We start from the raw sequence: 14,252 nt of genomic DNA on the forward strand, positions 1-14,252 counted from the left end.
GGCCGTAAGCTGCGCGTAAAACTCGGGCGATTGGGTGGACAAGTCCTCCCGGCCGATCCGCAGCAGAACCTCCGCCGGTGCCTAACGCCACAATCGACCTCTTCCCGCCGAGACGCGCGCAGGACCGGAAGTAACTCCAGGAGTGAATGTTGACTCAAGGAAAAAATATACAATGCGAGGACAAAATCCTGCACGGAAATACGCCCAAAGAAACGTCAGATTGAGTGAACAAGAAAATTGTGAAAAGTCAACGGCAATTAGTTGAAGTCAACGTCAATTGTCTCTTTTTTTCTCTCTCAACGAAATCATCGTTTCTTGCACTTATATGTGACTCGATATGTACGTCAATAATATATATTTCTTTTGAATTGAAATTTTGCCCCTCAGCAAAACTTCATTGGCATTGCCCTCCATTAGGATGCAATTTTTATTTCCGTCCTTTTTTTAATTTTTTTTTTTTTTCCGTGCGGGGATCGAGGAGTCGGGAAAAGTGAGCAGTCGATCGCAGGTGACACCGAAAGTACCTCGCGACCCACAGTCGGCCTGTGTCCGCAATTCGTTGGTGGTCGTTAAACCCGGAATTTGCGTCGGTGTGTAAACGGGATATGGCAAGGATGCCTGACCTGGCCCAACGCGGCCTGCTATCGATTCCTGCTGCCAGTGGCGGCCTCGTTGCAACCCGGCCCCCAAACACCCTCGCACCCCCCGGACACCCCTGCACCCCCGGAACTGCACATCGCCGTGTCGCGGACACTCCGTGTGCACCCTGCCTCCGCACAAAGGGCACACACCCCCGGGGGTGCTCGCCATTGTGCAGGGAGCCTTACTAACCGATAAAGTGGCCGAGGTTCGGGACGTCCCAACGAGTTCCACATTTTCCCCCTTGGCGTGTCTTACGGCGTTTGTTACGAGTGACCGGGCGATATCTCGAAATACTCGAAGAACCAGACGGAAATGTTCCTGGATGGACAATGTTAATATGACGAAACGTTACCACTACGTGGAATTAATTAATGCATTTCTGAGAACGTCTCGGCGGGACGTCACATACAGAGAGGATGTCAAGGATTAATATTTAAAAATCTCCATTCAGAGGTCATGAAAGTATCTGTCGCGTGATGCGACGTTCAAAGTTGGTCTTGATTTTGATCCTTAAAAAAACAATGAACAAAAGAAAAACTACAGTAAGTATAGGAAGATCCCGCACTGGGGGAAAAAAAGAGGAATATCATTGAACCAAAGAATCATTTTTTTGAACAGTGCTAAAGAAATATTTTGTTAGTTTAAAGTGTAATTATTTGACTCAAACTGGAATAAACTGGATGCTACGTTTATTCGGAATCAAGGCCATTTATGTGAGTTAAATAATTATTCTTGGTATAAATAAAATATTTCTTTGGTTCACTGCAATTTCTTTTTTACATGCAACAGCGTTAGTCCCGATCCCGCGTTTGTTCGTCCCAAAAGTTAATCCAGATCAGGCCCACTTGTTTCCCTCGCAGGGAAATTCCGTCGCGGAATCGCGCGCCCCGCTGAGCAAAAACCGATTAGTATACTAAAACAAATACATACTGCCGACATATCTATCGTTGCCTGAATCATATATGCAAGAAGCAAAGCTAAACGAATTTTGTTTAACCCAGTCTCATGTTTGAGTGTACTCGATTTTGCTGCCGCAATGCACATTTCCTCGAGTGAACCAAGTTTTTTCGTTTTTCTTTTTTTTTTTTCTCCTCTCAGTGCAGAGTCGAAGGCGCGGATAAACCTGCGAGAGAGACGCTGGACCGTTCTCTTTCGCTCCCCCTGGAGCGCGCATGCGCGTCTCACTCGCTCGGTCGCGCCCTCTACCCACGGACCCCTTTGTCTCCCTCCCTCTCCGCCTTTCTCGACTTTCCATCTCGCTCTTTCCCGCAGGTACCCCGTAGGTCCGTCCTGCTCCGGGAGGCCGGAGGTTCGCCAGTCGATGGGCGGCGGTGGGTGGCGACGCCATAAGAGGAGGGTGGCTTACAAAGAGCGCTCCGAACTCGGCTTGCGGCGTCGGGTGACCCATCTACACCTACGTATCCAGCGTCGCGACGCCTTCTATAGACCCCGTCGGGGCGAGGTAACCGTTTTGCATCCGCAGCTCGCGGCGGGCTCGTTGTGCTTTCCCCGGAAGAAATTGCGCGAACGCCGGTCGCCTAATGGATTTACATTGTCGCCGGCCCTGGCTAATTGCACGGCAGCCTTTCCGACCGCTCGATACGGCACACTATTACCTGCTAATTACTATTCCCGCAAGGCGCACCTGGACCCCGACTTATCGGAGTTCACCTTTGAGGCGGGCTGCATCCGGGAATTCGATTTCGAAAACCCGCAATTTCGAATTCCCCAGCGAACTCTCTCTCCTGGACTGATATTTTAGCGACGCCAATTTTCCGGGGTTTGCGCGACACGGGTATAACGCGGAAGTTGGCTTCCCCGGGATCGGAAATGGGAAATATTCCGCGGTGTTGATTGACTCGGTTATTGAAGAAAGTTTTTCCAAATTTTTCGCATTTCTTTTTTTTTTTCAGGATTTTCAGGGATTTTTACGTATTTTTATGGAGGGGAATATCGAGGGGGGGAGAAAGTACATTTCTGGGGGAAAATCTACCTTTCCCGCGAATGCCCACGACATATCAGTCTGTCGGCGACCGGGAAAATCGCGACCACCTCCACTCGTTACCGTAAGCTCGACTAGCTCGAACGAGGGTTATAACTTCAAGGATTACGTTCAAGTGGCCTCGTTACGATGCCTTAACCCTTGTTAAGAGGTGTTTAAAGACTCCGGGACAAACCGTTTATCCCGATCGGAAAATCGTTGCAAGGTGTCGCGACATTGTTAATCTGGAAATTATTTCTCTCAAACGTCACTTCGGAACCGTCGAACGTTTTATCGGATATTGTTTTAGGATAGCTCGTAAAACGAATTTTCGAGTAAACTTAATTAATGCCGGGTCCGTGAATTTCCTGTGGTTATTTTTAATGGCGACGTCGAGTGAAACATGCACTGGAGAAAATAGTTCAACGAACCAAAGAAATGTTTTGTCAATTCGAATATGTTGTCATAAATCCGAAGAAAGGTTGCATCCGATTCATTGGAATTTATTTTAGTGATATGATCATTTTTCGAATTAACGAGAATACTTCTCTTGTTCGATGACATTTTTTCCTTTTCTCCGTGGGGAATTCCGCGGTGAATTTCTGGAGGGAAAATTGTGGAACGGAAATGTTCCCCGATTCCAGTTTCTTCCCAGTTTCTCCCCTCCGTCGAATGACCGATCTTCGATCCCCGTTTCCGGAAGTGAACGTCGGCAATAATCGCGATCACTTCCGCTCGCATGCCATGGCCGAGTTCCAGGACGCGTTCCGGACTTCGAGAAGAATAACGAACGAATTTCATCCGGACTCTTTCGGGGTCGAATCTCCCTACAGTGGCCCTCGGTTTTGCCAAACGAGCTGCCCATTGTCATGTAACGTATGACGCTTGACAAACTGCTCCGAAATCGCCGTCCCCTCTCAATTTGTCGGTCAATCCACTCGACTTAAAACCATTCGCGATTTTCCTCCGTCTGGAAAATCAGGAATGCTGGAAACCTCAACGAGCCAAAAGCCTTAACATTGTTACATAAATTCGGGAAGAATTTTTCCGAATTTCCTGCGAGGATAACTTCTAGCTTAAATAAAAGAGAAGGCAGTTAACACCCCGAGGGAAATCTCACCGAACTACAAAAATATTTCTCCGAATGGTAGCAAAGAAATATTCTTGTAAATTCAAAGAATAATTATTTGACTGAAATTCGAATAAATTGGATATAACGTTTCTTCGGAATTACGACGATTTATTTGAGACCGATAACTGATCTTCGAATTAACAAAATATTTCTCTGGTTTGATGCATTTCATCTTCTCAATATAGTCGATCTTAACGAGGATTAATGCGTATTAACTCGTTTTAAGGGGGAAAAAAAAAGTATTTGGACCTCTACAAATTTTTCCTGGGAACTCGTGGAGAGACTCAATAAATTCGATCTTTCCGATCCAGGAGGCAAAAGTGCTGGAGGACGCGAAACGGAACCACCAAATGCGCACCGGAAGATCCGCAGCAAATGAACCGACCGCGAATCGTATATTCACAGAGGAATTTCTCCGTCTTGAGACTCGGGACGAGAAATCCCGCCCTTTCTTTTTCCGCCCGCGGGATCGTTCAGGGGACACTCCCGATTAACTATTAACAGCCGGAGGGAAACACTTTTACGAGAGCAGCCGATGCAGCTGCACTTTCCGACTGCACCGCTGGACCGAGGAAACTTCTCCGAGGATTGCTTCTCGCAATATTTTGCCGAAATCGAGATGTTAATAAAGAATAAAAATAGTATACTATCTCGAATGACCAAGCCATAATAAAAAGACGTCTCACGGACATGCCTCGTGAAGGAGTAATTATTGATAATAATCGTTCATATTTATTTTCCGTGAAATTCACTCGTGAAGAATTAATCATTAATAAGCATCATTAATGTCTATCATGGACTTTACTCGCGAAGTAGTAGTTATTAACAATCCTCGTTCACGTTAATTCATCATGGATTTGAGTCGTGAAGAATAATCGACATTTATGTAAGTTTTTCAAGATCTCACCGCTTAGGGTATTGGAAAAATCGAAAGTTCTTCTTCTTAATCAGAGCTTCGAGAAATCAGAAACTGGGATGATAATCATTGATATGATTTTTTTGTTCTTACTCACCGATTCCAAGCTCAGGCCAAGTTTCCACGACCGACCAGGCGATGCCGGACGCGTTCCTCTTCACTTTGAGGATCTCGCAGAGGTCTATGGTGCGAAGATTCCTCTCCACGATGACGGTGGTCCAGGAGAGGTCGTCGTTGTAGAAGCGAAGCTCCTCCTAAGAAGTGAATTTCCGGATGAGAAATAGTCTTATGACCCCAAGTGGCTTTGAATCGCGTTTAATAAAGGCATTTCGCGCGTCGTTTCCTTTCCGATCTCCTCGATTGACAGAGGTGAGTCCAATTAAAGGAGGGCATTTTTATTCGCCATGGAATACGTAACCGGGAGAAATTTAATTAACCTCCGGCTCACGAATCACAAGGCTCGGTACCGCACCGGTAATTATACACGGAAATAATCGGCAACCGCGTAATTAATTAAATCCCTTGTTCGCGATTTACGAGCTCGAACGTGTAATCAGGTGATAGCGATCTCTCCCGAGTTGGGGTATGATTGAGACTTGAGAGACTTGGAAGGAGTCGAATAGTGCAAATTATTTTTTTTTTTATGTTTTTTGTGTAACAAAAAGAAATGAAGGTCCGCCCTCACCTGCCTCTCGCTGTCCAGGGCCTCTTCCTCGAGGTGTCCTCGACGTCTGACCCTCTGCATCATGGACCCCAGCTCGAAGATCGTGGGACCGGAACTGAGTCGCTCGTAGCTGCCGGCACGTCCGGAGCGGTTTCCGGGCGCGTTGTTTCCGGTATCAAGGCAGGAGCACATCTTCGGGAACCAATCTGAAATCGAATCATCGACTCGAATCAATACCTATGTCCCGTCACTCCGGCCAGCACCTTGGCAAGAACTCGGAAAGGAAAAATACAGGAACCATGCACCCCAAAAATGCACATTTTCATATTCCGCCCCATTTTTACGGTGCACTTTATCAAGGGAATGCAGGTGATTTCGAAGGTGGCTTTGTTGCTGCCAAGTATCCCATTTTTACGATTGCATTATTAAGGGGGTACGAAAGTGGCATCTGAGAGTTCAATCGTTCATGAAACATTTCTCCGGATGTCCCGAGTCGTTTCAAACTTTACAACGTGAATATGGCGGCCATGTTTAAATATTGACACCCATGAAATTTCATTTTTTATGAAAAATATTAAGAATGTCCATAAAGAAATTAAAAAAAAATTGAAATTTCATGGTTGACAGGACCTTTCTTATAGCCTTTACTGTCACGTTGAAAAGTTTGAAACGATTCGGTGCATCCGGTTCGGTGAAAAGTTGTAAGGAGTAAGCCAGACCTCTTTGACGGCACTTTCACATCGCCTTAAGATCGGCCGATTTTGAAGGTGGCTTTGCCAAATATCGCGACGATTTTCACGGCGGAGCGGAAACGTGGAGATACCGGAAGTTGCTTTCGCAACCGAGATGAATGATCGCGGGTTTGGAGAGGGTCGGTCCTGAGAATTCTCACGGGTGCCCCGGGGTCACCGGCCGCGCCGGTGTGACCGGGGCTTTAGAAGTGCGGATTACGCCTTAATAACGCCTCGTCTGCGCCGTATCCGGACCGCATACCGTCCTCGGTTCTTAAAGGCCGTGAAATTCATCCCATAAGTCGTCTATCGTTCCTAACACACCGGCAACGTCGTCTTCGACGGCCCCCGTAGGGCGTCGCGGCGTCTCCGAAGACTTCCGGTCAAGATGGCGGAATCAGTGCCAAACGCGATCCGATCTCGCTGGCCGTGGGATTTTTGCCGACTCGGCGAAAGCTCTCGATTTTTATCAGCAACAAAAAATAGGAATTCCTCGAGTACCCTTCTCGGGAATTATCGCCTTCCTCTGTCACCCGGAAATCGACGGCAAAAATCGCTCTGATGGAAACTGTTTCAAGGGCCTTCATCATCCTTGAAAAGGGAAGTCGGCTCTCGAAAGTGGATGAGTCTTCTCCCTTTGCATGTAACAATAGCCCCAGAAAGACAAGTGGCGTTTTTAAATTTGAGTGAACATTTTTGGTCGCTTTTTTATTCATCTTCTGTATTGAGGTGTGAACAATAGATCGCTCGAAATGAATCGCATCGCAGGTTTCCCGCCGCCGACCTGGTGCTGACCTCTTCCCTGCTAATGGCTTTTCAAATTGAAGTGAACAACTTTAGTCGCATTTTTTATTTATTTTTTTTTACTTTTTATATCGAGGCGTGAACTAAAGATCGCTCGAAACGGTTCGAGAGAAAAAAGAATTGCGTCGCGATTTCTCCCTGGCAAGTCGACTTGGCGCCGACTTGTGACTCTCCCCTGCTGACGGAAGCGATTATAAATCGCAGTGAACATTTTCAGTCGCATCTTTTTGTGAAATTCTTTCGGATTGAGGTGTTAACTAGAGATCGCTCGAAACGGCTCGAAACAAATCGCGTCGCGAGTTTCGCGCCGGTAAGCCGAGTTGGCGCCGACCTGTGGCTCTCCTCTGCAAACTGAGAGCAGTTCCTCTCGATTTGCTCGTGTTTGTTTAGCGGATTCTCGGGCCGCTTCTATTTCAGGCCAACCTGTTTCCCTTGCGACTCGCACTCGGGTGCGTAAGCGCACGCGCGCGTGCGCACAAGAGGACGGTGCCTTACCGACGCCCAGGGACGCCGGCGCCCTCCACTTAATTTATTTACCGAGAAAATCGACAACGATCTAAGAGACTCGAAAATCAGGAACCTGAGGACGGTTCGATCGCTACGAAGGGGGAAAAAAAAACAATAAAAATACGAAAACGAGAGGAGCTTTCTCAATTCTGGGTAGACCGAAAGGGGGAGAAAAGTGAGTCAAAGGAAATACCGGAACGTCGCGAGGAAATTCTGAGAATTATCGATATATCATTCATATCTTATCGATAATCCACCTCGGCACCATAATCGTCCTTGACATGGATTACCAGTTGATATCAATTCGTTATCAGAGAATCCGCAGACGTATCGCGTTTCAATTGCTCTATCCTCCCTTGCGCTATCTGACATTACCTTGATTATGGAGATAACTAAAAATAAAAAGGACTTCTGGAAAAAGGAGAAACACTTCCCTGCGGCCCCGCCTGGTGTCAGGGACGCGCGTCCCTCGGCGAAACGCGGCGGATTAATAGAACGCACTTAATGTTTATTACGGGCCATTTACGGAGGCGCGACGGCCGCGAGAGGCGCATGTAAATCCGCGATACGTATGCTAATTTCACGGGCGAACGAGCTCCCTCGGTCGCCACGTCGGCGATGGGGAAAGGACTTATCGGCAGGAAGCAAAAGTCGGCCATTAGTGCTCATCGGAGCTCCTCGAAACGCCCTCGCGCTCCCACCCACCGCGTTCCCTCAGGAGCCTCTTCCCTTTTCCACCAGAAAATAGAGGCAATCGAGAAAAAAAAAAAGAAGAAAAGGCTTACCCCCCGACTCGTCCCAATCGTCATATGAATCGTAAATATGAATTGCGAGGCCACATGGACCGACCATAAAAATCCATCGTGGAACTCCATCTTTTTTTTCAACTTTTGAGCCTGGTCTAATTTCGAGAATTTCCTACTTTCGAGTACGTTGTTTAATTTCGGGAGGCATCTCGACCGTAAAAATGGATTCCGCGGCCCAGAACGATCTCGAAGGGGCTCTGTAAATGCAAAGCGAACGAGCGCGACGTCCTCTCGTGGGGAAGGAACGCCTCTCTTCTCTCTCGCACTCCCGGCGGCCCCGCTAGCGCTCTTTCTCTCGCACTCACGCGGAGCGCTCCCGTGCGGCGATGCCCGAAAAGCGCGCGCTTTCTACGAGGGGCTCCCCCCCGTGCATTATATCCGCCGGCTCGTAAAAATTTAGCACCGATAATTGCTGGATACGTGACCCGTACGCTGCCCCCCTCCCACGTCCCCCTTAATTTTCAGCAATTTTCGAGACTCGTACCCCGCCGATCGGCGTTGCCAACTGGAAAACCTGCGATCGAGGAGGCCGAGATCGCGCCATTGTGGATTTCGAGGGTGCCCTTCGATCGGATCTACGACCGAATTTTGGACAAGGAACGATTAAATTATTTAACAATTGGCCGGGAATAGACCTCGGGTGGGAACGGGTCAACTAGATTTCATCGATGCGCGATGGTCGACCGAGTGGCTAAATAATCGATCTCGATGTCGATTGCAAAATGGGAGAAATGACCGCGGCAAAGGCGGAAGTGGTACGTACATCCGATGAAGACGGCTTTCGAAGCATCGCCGATGGAAAGAGCATGCGGAGAGGCGACAGCGGCTGTCAGAATTTAATTGGACAAGTCGGTTGGACGGAATGGATCGTTACAATGCGAAAGGAAACCCACCACACCTCTGAACACCTATTGGTTAAACCTATCCATAGTTCTAGGTAAAACTAGTGTATCGCTCACCCAAAGGTTCCCTCCACCGACGACGAGTACATAAATCAATTATTCGAGCCCTCAATTTCCTACATTATCGAGATTAATTTCCTTCCGACATTTATTACCTCGTAATTAAGCCTCCCATCAGACCTCTATTCCTATTTACTCCAATCTATTTAAAAAAAAAAAATGCATTGAAGAAACATTACATCCAATTTATTCCAGTTCACTTGAATCAAATAATTACCCATTGGATTAACGAAATATTTCTTTGGTTCAATGACATTTTTTGTTCTCAGGGTGTGTTAAGACCATTTTTGGAAATTCCTTGCCATCACCTTTTTTCCCACATTTTGGAGCTACCTCCTCTTTTGAACCGAGGGGTTATTCACTCAGGAAATCATGGATCATTGTCACAATTTTAAGGCCGAACACTTGATACCGAAACGCCGTTTATCACATGAAATCAAAGGAAATCCTTTTCACTGATTTCCGAGCGAATCCCTCGCCTCGGACTTTTGTCACCTTTTAGTCTAAACTTCCAATAAGAGATGACAATTAGAGCATGCCTCTTTAGCTGAGGGACAAAATGGCCCGTTCAACCCGCGAAGACCGAGGTGTTTACACCGTGGGCTCAGCACGCGACCCGACGACGCGCGCCCAAAATAATTGCAGCCTCGCAGCGCTCTTGCATGGAGGGTCCGACTTTTCGACGCACCTCGACAGCGTCCTGCATTACCGACGTTCTGTCGCGCCTATTTAAGCGCTCGAGCCGGCCAAAACGAGGAATCCGCGTGCTCGAGGACGCTCTTTTTTCAATTCGCTTTCTCTTCGTCGGCTCGACTCGGTTATTTGAGAATTAGCCCGTGCCAACGAGGCGCGAATAGCCAGCGAAAATTTACGCTCGACTCGAACGTTACTCTCCCCGTCGAATCATAATAATATGAAAATATCGAGCATGGTTCTCTCGTGATGGCTAATACACCCACTACGACTTAAGGTGAAGTGAAACACGTCGAGGAACTTGATCAACGTCGATAAAGAAGATTTTTCTACATGCTCATGTTCCCGACGATCGTTTTTATATCGACAACTGGGTCGAATTATATTGGGTATTGTACCAAATGGCATACTCCACCTGTCGTTTTCGTACGATAATTATAAAGAAATCGAAGTAAAACTCCAGAAATTCTCTGGATTCGTGCTTTCTGGGGCCCTAATTGACTGCAGAGGAACCCCCTGCGCCATCTGTGATTTCCAGGTCAATTAAATTTATCACTCCGAGACCTCGGATTCCCATCGTTTTAGCATAGAAGCGCATACAACACTTTTTTTGCCTTTATCCCGTTCAAATACGAGTTTATCGATTACCAGAGTGTTCTAAATTGTCGTAAAATTGTCCTGACCCTTTCGATTCTCATATCAGAGCCTTCGATAATTATATATTGATCGAAATATGAGAGCTCGACGCCATTCTGAGCCTGGTCTGGGCTGAGTTAAAAAATTTTGTTAAAAAATCCAAATGTTGAATGTGTCAGGGCAATTCTTAGATGATCAGGAGTGATGTGTCAAACTTTCAGACAGTTTGGTCTAATACCCTTAAAAAAGAGTGTTGTATTCGTATTGATTGATTTGAAAGGTGTTTCACTTCACCTTAAGCCATTTATATAATATATAACGCCAGGTGACAATTGAAATAATACCTGCATGTTGATAATTGTAGATTTCATTTCTGTAACGAGATATACTACCTTGGTTATCCTGACCTTACTTAGCTGACCAAGGAATTTTTATATAAATAGTTAATATATAAACAATTTACTTTATACCAATTTATATCAATTGCAAATTAATTGATATCAGGAGGCTGATGTTTGAAAATCCACGTGACGTCAATTTCTGTCTTGGGTTAGAAGAATAAATCTTAGAGAAGTTTACGATAAGGGAAAAAGATCCATTTAACGCCCGTGCACCTGACACTGTATGTCGGCCGTCCATGTTCAATTTCTGCATTGTGAATCGTACTTTCTCCCCGTAGATCGGTATCTACCAGGCATGTCCTTCGCTCCTGGACCGGCGACGCATCATCGGGAGATTAGAGAGTCCCGATTGGCACAAAACGAGAGAAGAACGCCCCAAGAAATTTCTCCAGACTCCTGGAAAACCTCCCCGATGACGAGCTTTCTCGGTGCTCTCGGATTTTTCTAATCACGCACTTTCTCCTTCCATCCCACCCATCGATATTTTCGATCAGCCTTTTATCGGGGCGATTTGATCCGGGAGGCAGATCCTTATTGCAGATACCCGAGAGGAGATGTAACGCCGTTTTACACAGTCTATAAAATATCATAAATCTCCGGCGATTGCCCCGTATTTCACGTGGGTACTTATTTATTGTCTGGCCGGTTCATGACCCGGGAATATGACTCGCTTAGATCGTCCCGTCCGTAATCTACGGCCTCGGCGATAAGGCCGTGTCTTCGTCGCGATAAAAACCGGTGCATAGGTAAATAGGTTTATGACGACGCGGTATTCCGAAACGAAACGGTGGACGCGATTTACCGGACGCTCCGCATTCCCGGTCCGGTACGTTTCGTCGCCAAGTTTTTCTCTTCCGTACTAAGTCCGCTATCTAGGAACACGTGATTAGGGAATTATCCTAGCGACCATAATTTTTATCACAACCTCGATTACAGAACCGAGCGGACGTTCAATCGCACTGGTGAATTTTCGTCAAGCATTGTACCGGAAAATAATGATAATTTATAAAAACAGGAAAAGTCCAATTTAGAAAAATAAAATCATCACCAGCCTACCCCAATAGGTAAGCATAAAAAATGTCGCATTGTTGTGAAGTCACGTAATTGGTCAACGTTCGAAAGTCCTATACGAAATTGTCAATTCCGGATGCGAAAGTGGATCGAGTGAACTCGGGAATAGGGTACGGAGAAAACTTATGATTTGACTATTGGCTACTTAGGGCGTTGCAAAACGTTCGGTCGATCGACTTCGAACTGTTAGGTCGGAAGTTCGAGGCGGATCGCGCATCTCCGTCACGGGCGAGCGCACTCTCCTCTGCGGAACGTCCGCGGAGCGACGTCGCCGAGCTCGGTCCAGGGTCCGGTCCCGGGTCCGGTCCAGGGTCCGCGAGAAGATGAAGGGAGCCGCCCTCGTGAGAACCGCGGGGAGCCCGCGAGCACAGGACCGCGGTATCGACGAGCGATCTTAAATTCCCCTTTCATTCGATCGACCGTGAAACGCGAGCGCGATATCGAATTTCGCGGCCGCGATCCCGCAGAGACGACACCTGCGACCGGTCGAGGTGTAAGAGGTGTAAGACACGGGACCGCTTGCCGATCGGCGAGTTCACATAGAGCTCGCCTTCGGGTTCGGAGATGCGCCCGGAAAAAGTCATACGGTTAATTTCCCTGCACCGAGGAGAAAAATCTCTTCGAATAGTTACCCCGAAATACCCTCCGCCCTCAATTTACGGGGCACTTTTTTTAACGCGAATCTCTTTTTTACCCGGTAAATTGTGACATTTGCCGTGGGCTCGGAAAAAAATGTTACGGTTAATGTCCCTGCACCGAAGCGAAAAATGTTCATCGTACCATAGAAATATTTCTTCGAACGGTTTCGATGAAATACCCCCCTACCTCAGTTTACGCGATTTTTATTTTTCAATATTTTTTCTTTTATAACAAAAGACTTTATGACGCACGACGCGAGTTGAGACGTCCGGGATAACCTATCTTTATACCGGGAAGATTTACTATTAACTCGTTAGAGTTTGAGGGCGTATTTAACGATCTAATCCAGCTGAAGTAACCAGAATTATGGTTCTTTCTAGGGATCTATTTCTTCTTTTTTTTTTTCTTTCCCAGCGTGAGTCGCGAGCCGAAACATCCGGGATAACCTATCTTTCGCGAGATCGAAACCGGACGCGATCGGTCGCGGTCGATCGGGGCTCACTTCGAATGTCCTCTCGAGTTTACGGGTCTATCTTCTTCTCTCTTCCTCCCGCTAGACACGCATACGGGCCTGTCGCTCCCTCCCGTCGCCCGCGTCTTCCCGCTCCCCGACGCGCTCCGAAAGAGGCTCGAGCTCCTGACCTCTCATTCCCAGCGTCTAGACACTCACTCCACTTTGACGCAATAAATGGCTAATGCGAGAGAGCGCACCGAGGCCGGCCCGGGGAAAGAGTGCGAAAATCAGGCCGATATCTTGGGTTACCTAATACCCGATCGATTCGAATCGATCGGCAGTTCTTTCGATTTTAGGCGGACCCCGAGTCCGTCTTTATTCCGTTCCTCCGCTTTTTTCAAGACCCAAGACTGTAAGACCAACTCCGATTTCGTTTTTAAGTACCTAGCCCCCCCACAGAAAAATTCAATTTTCTTTTTTCCTAAAACCGAGCTAGTGCAGAATTTGCGAATGTAGCACATAATTAGCACGTAAAGGGCACAACATGTTAAGATATAGAAATTTGAAATCTGTAAAGGTGGGCGTGCCAGCTATACGCACCTCGGATTTTGCTCATCCCTGCACGTAAAAAAAAGTAACAAGAAATTTTACTCGCAACAGCAAACTCTCGAAAATGGGCCGGAAAAATTTTTCTCCAGTAACGTTTTCATTTTATCGACCGCAAAAAAAGAAAAAGAAATAGAAAACCGATCATTTCACCGGGGCAACATAAATTCTATTCATAGTTGCATTCTTTTCCAGCGACGACAAATTCTCTATCGCTCGTTCCTTTGAGTAGGGACAGTATTTTTTCTTTTTGCTGTTGCGACAAATTCATTTGCAAATTTAGCAAGCATCTTTTCTAAAGAGTGCTCTCGTCTACGATTTAATATAATTGCAAACGTTTTTGTCGTCGGGGCGATTATTCCTGCAGGAAAAGTAGAACATTGTCGGCAATCCAGTCCTTTGCTGAAAGTGGAGATATCTTTTTACGTTTTGTCTTAACGACGATCGGATCGATGCAAATCGGAGCGATCGCTCAGCAAGCCCCGGACCGCATACCTCGTCAGAAATCGTCTTTTTGTTCCCTCTTCTAGGTATTCTTCGCGGTGATCACCGCGTTTTGCAAAAAAACCTAAGACGGTAAGAACTTCTTCGCGAACTGAGGTTTCCG

General features: G+C 46.8%; 1 protein-coding gene across 1 annotated transcript in view; it reads right to left on the bottom strand.

Annotated features, from left to right (window-relative positions):
- LOC111673845 overlaps positions 1 to 14,252 on the bottom strand; it is a gene marked incomplete at its 3' end in the record, with an annotated part of 208,512 nt that overhangs the window by 90,529 nt on the left and 103,731 nt on the right. The window contains exons 3-4 of the mRNA XM_023433147.1: positions 5,357 to 5,541; positions 4,769 to 4,925 (exon numbers count right to left, since the gene is read on the bottom strand). Coding sequence (XP_023288915.1) covers positions 4,769 to 4,925; positions 5,357 to 5,541 — 342 coding nt within the window. The remainder of the gene's footprint in view (positions 1 to 4,768; positions 4,926 to 5,356; positions 5,542 to 14,252) is intronic.

Source organism: Orussus abietinus, unplaced genomic scaffold (assembly GCF_000612105.2).
Source record: "Orussus abietinus isolate OABI.00-Male unplaced genomic scaffold, Oabi_2.0 scaffold115, whole genome shotgun sequence".
Taxonomy (NCBI): domain Eukaryota; kingdom Metazoa; phylum Arthropoda; class Insecta; order Hymenoptera; family Orussidae; genus Orussus; species Orussus abietinus.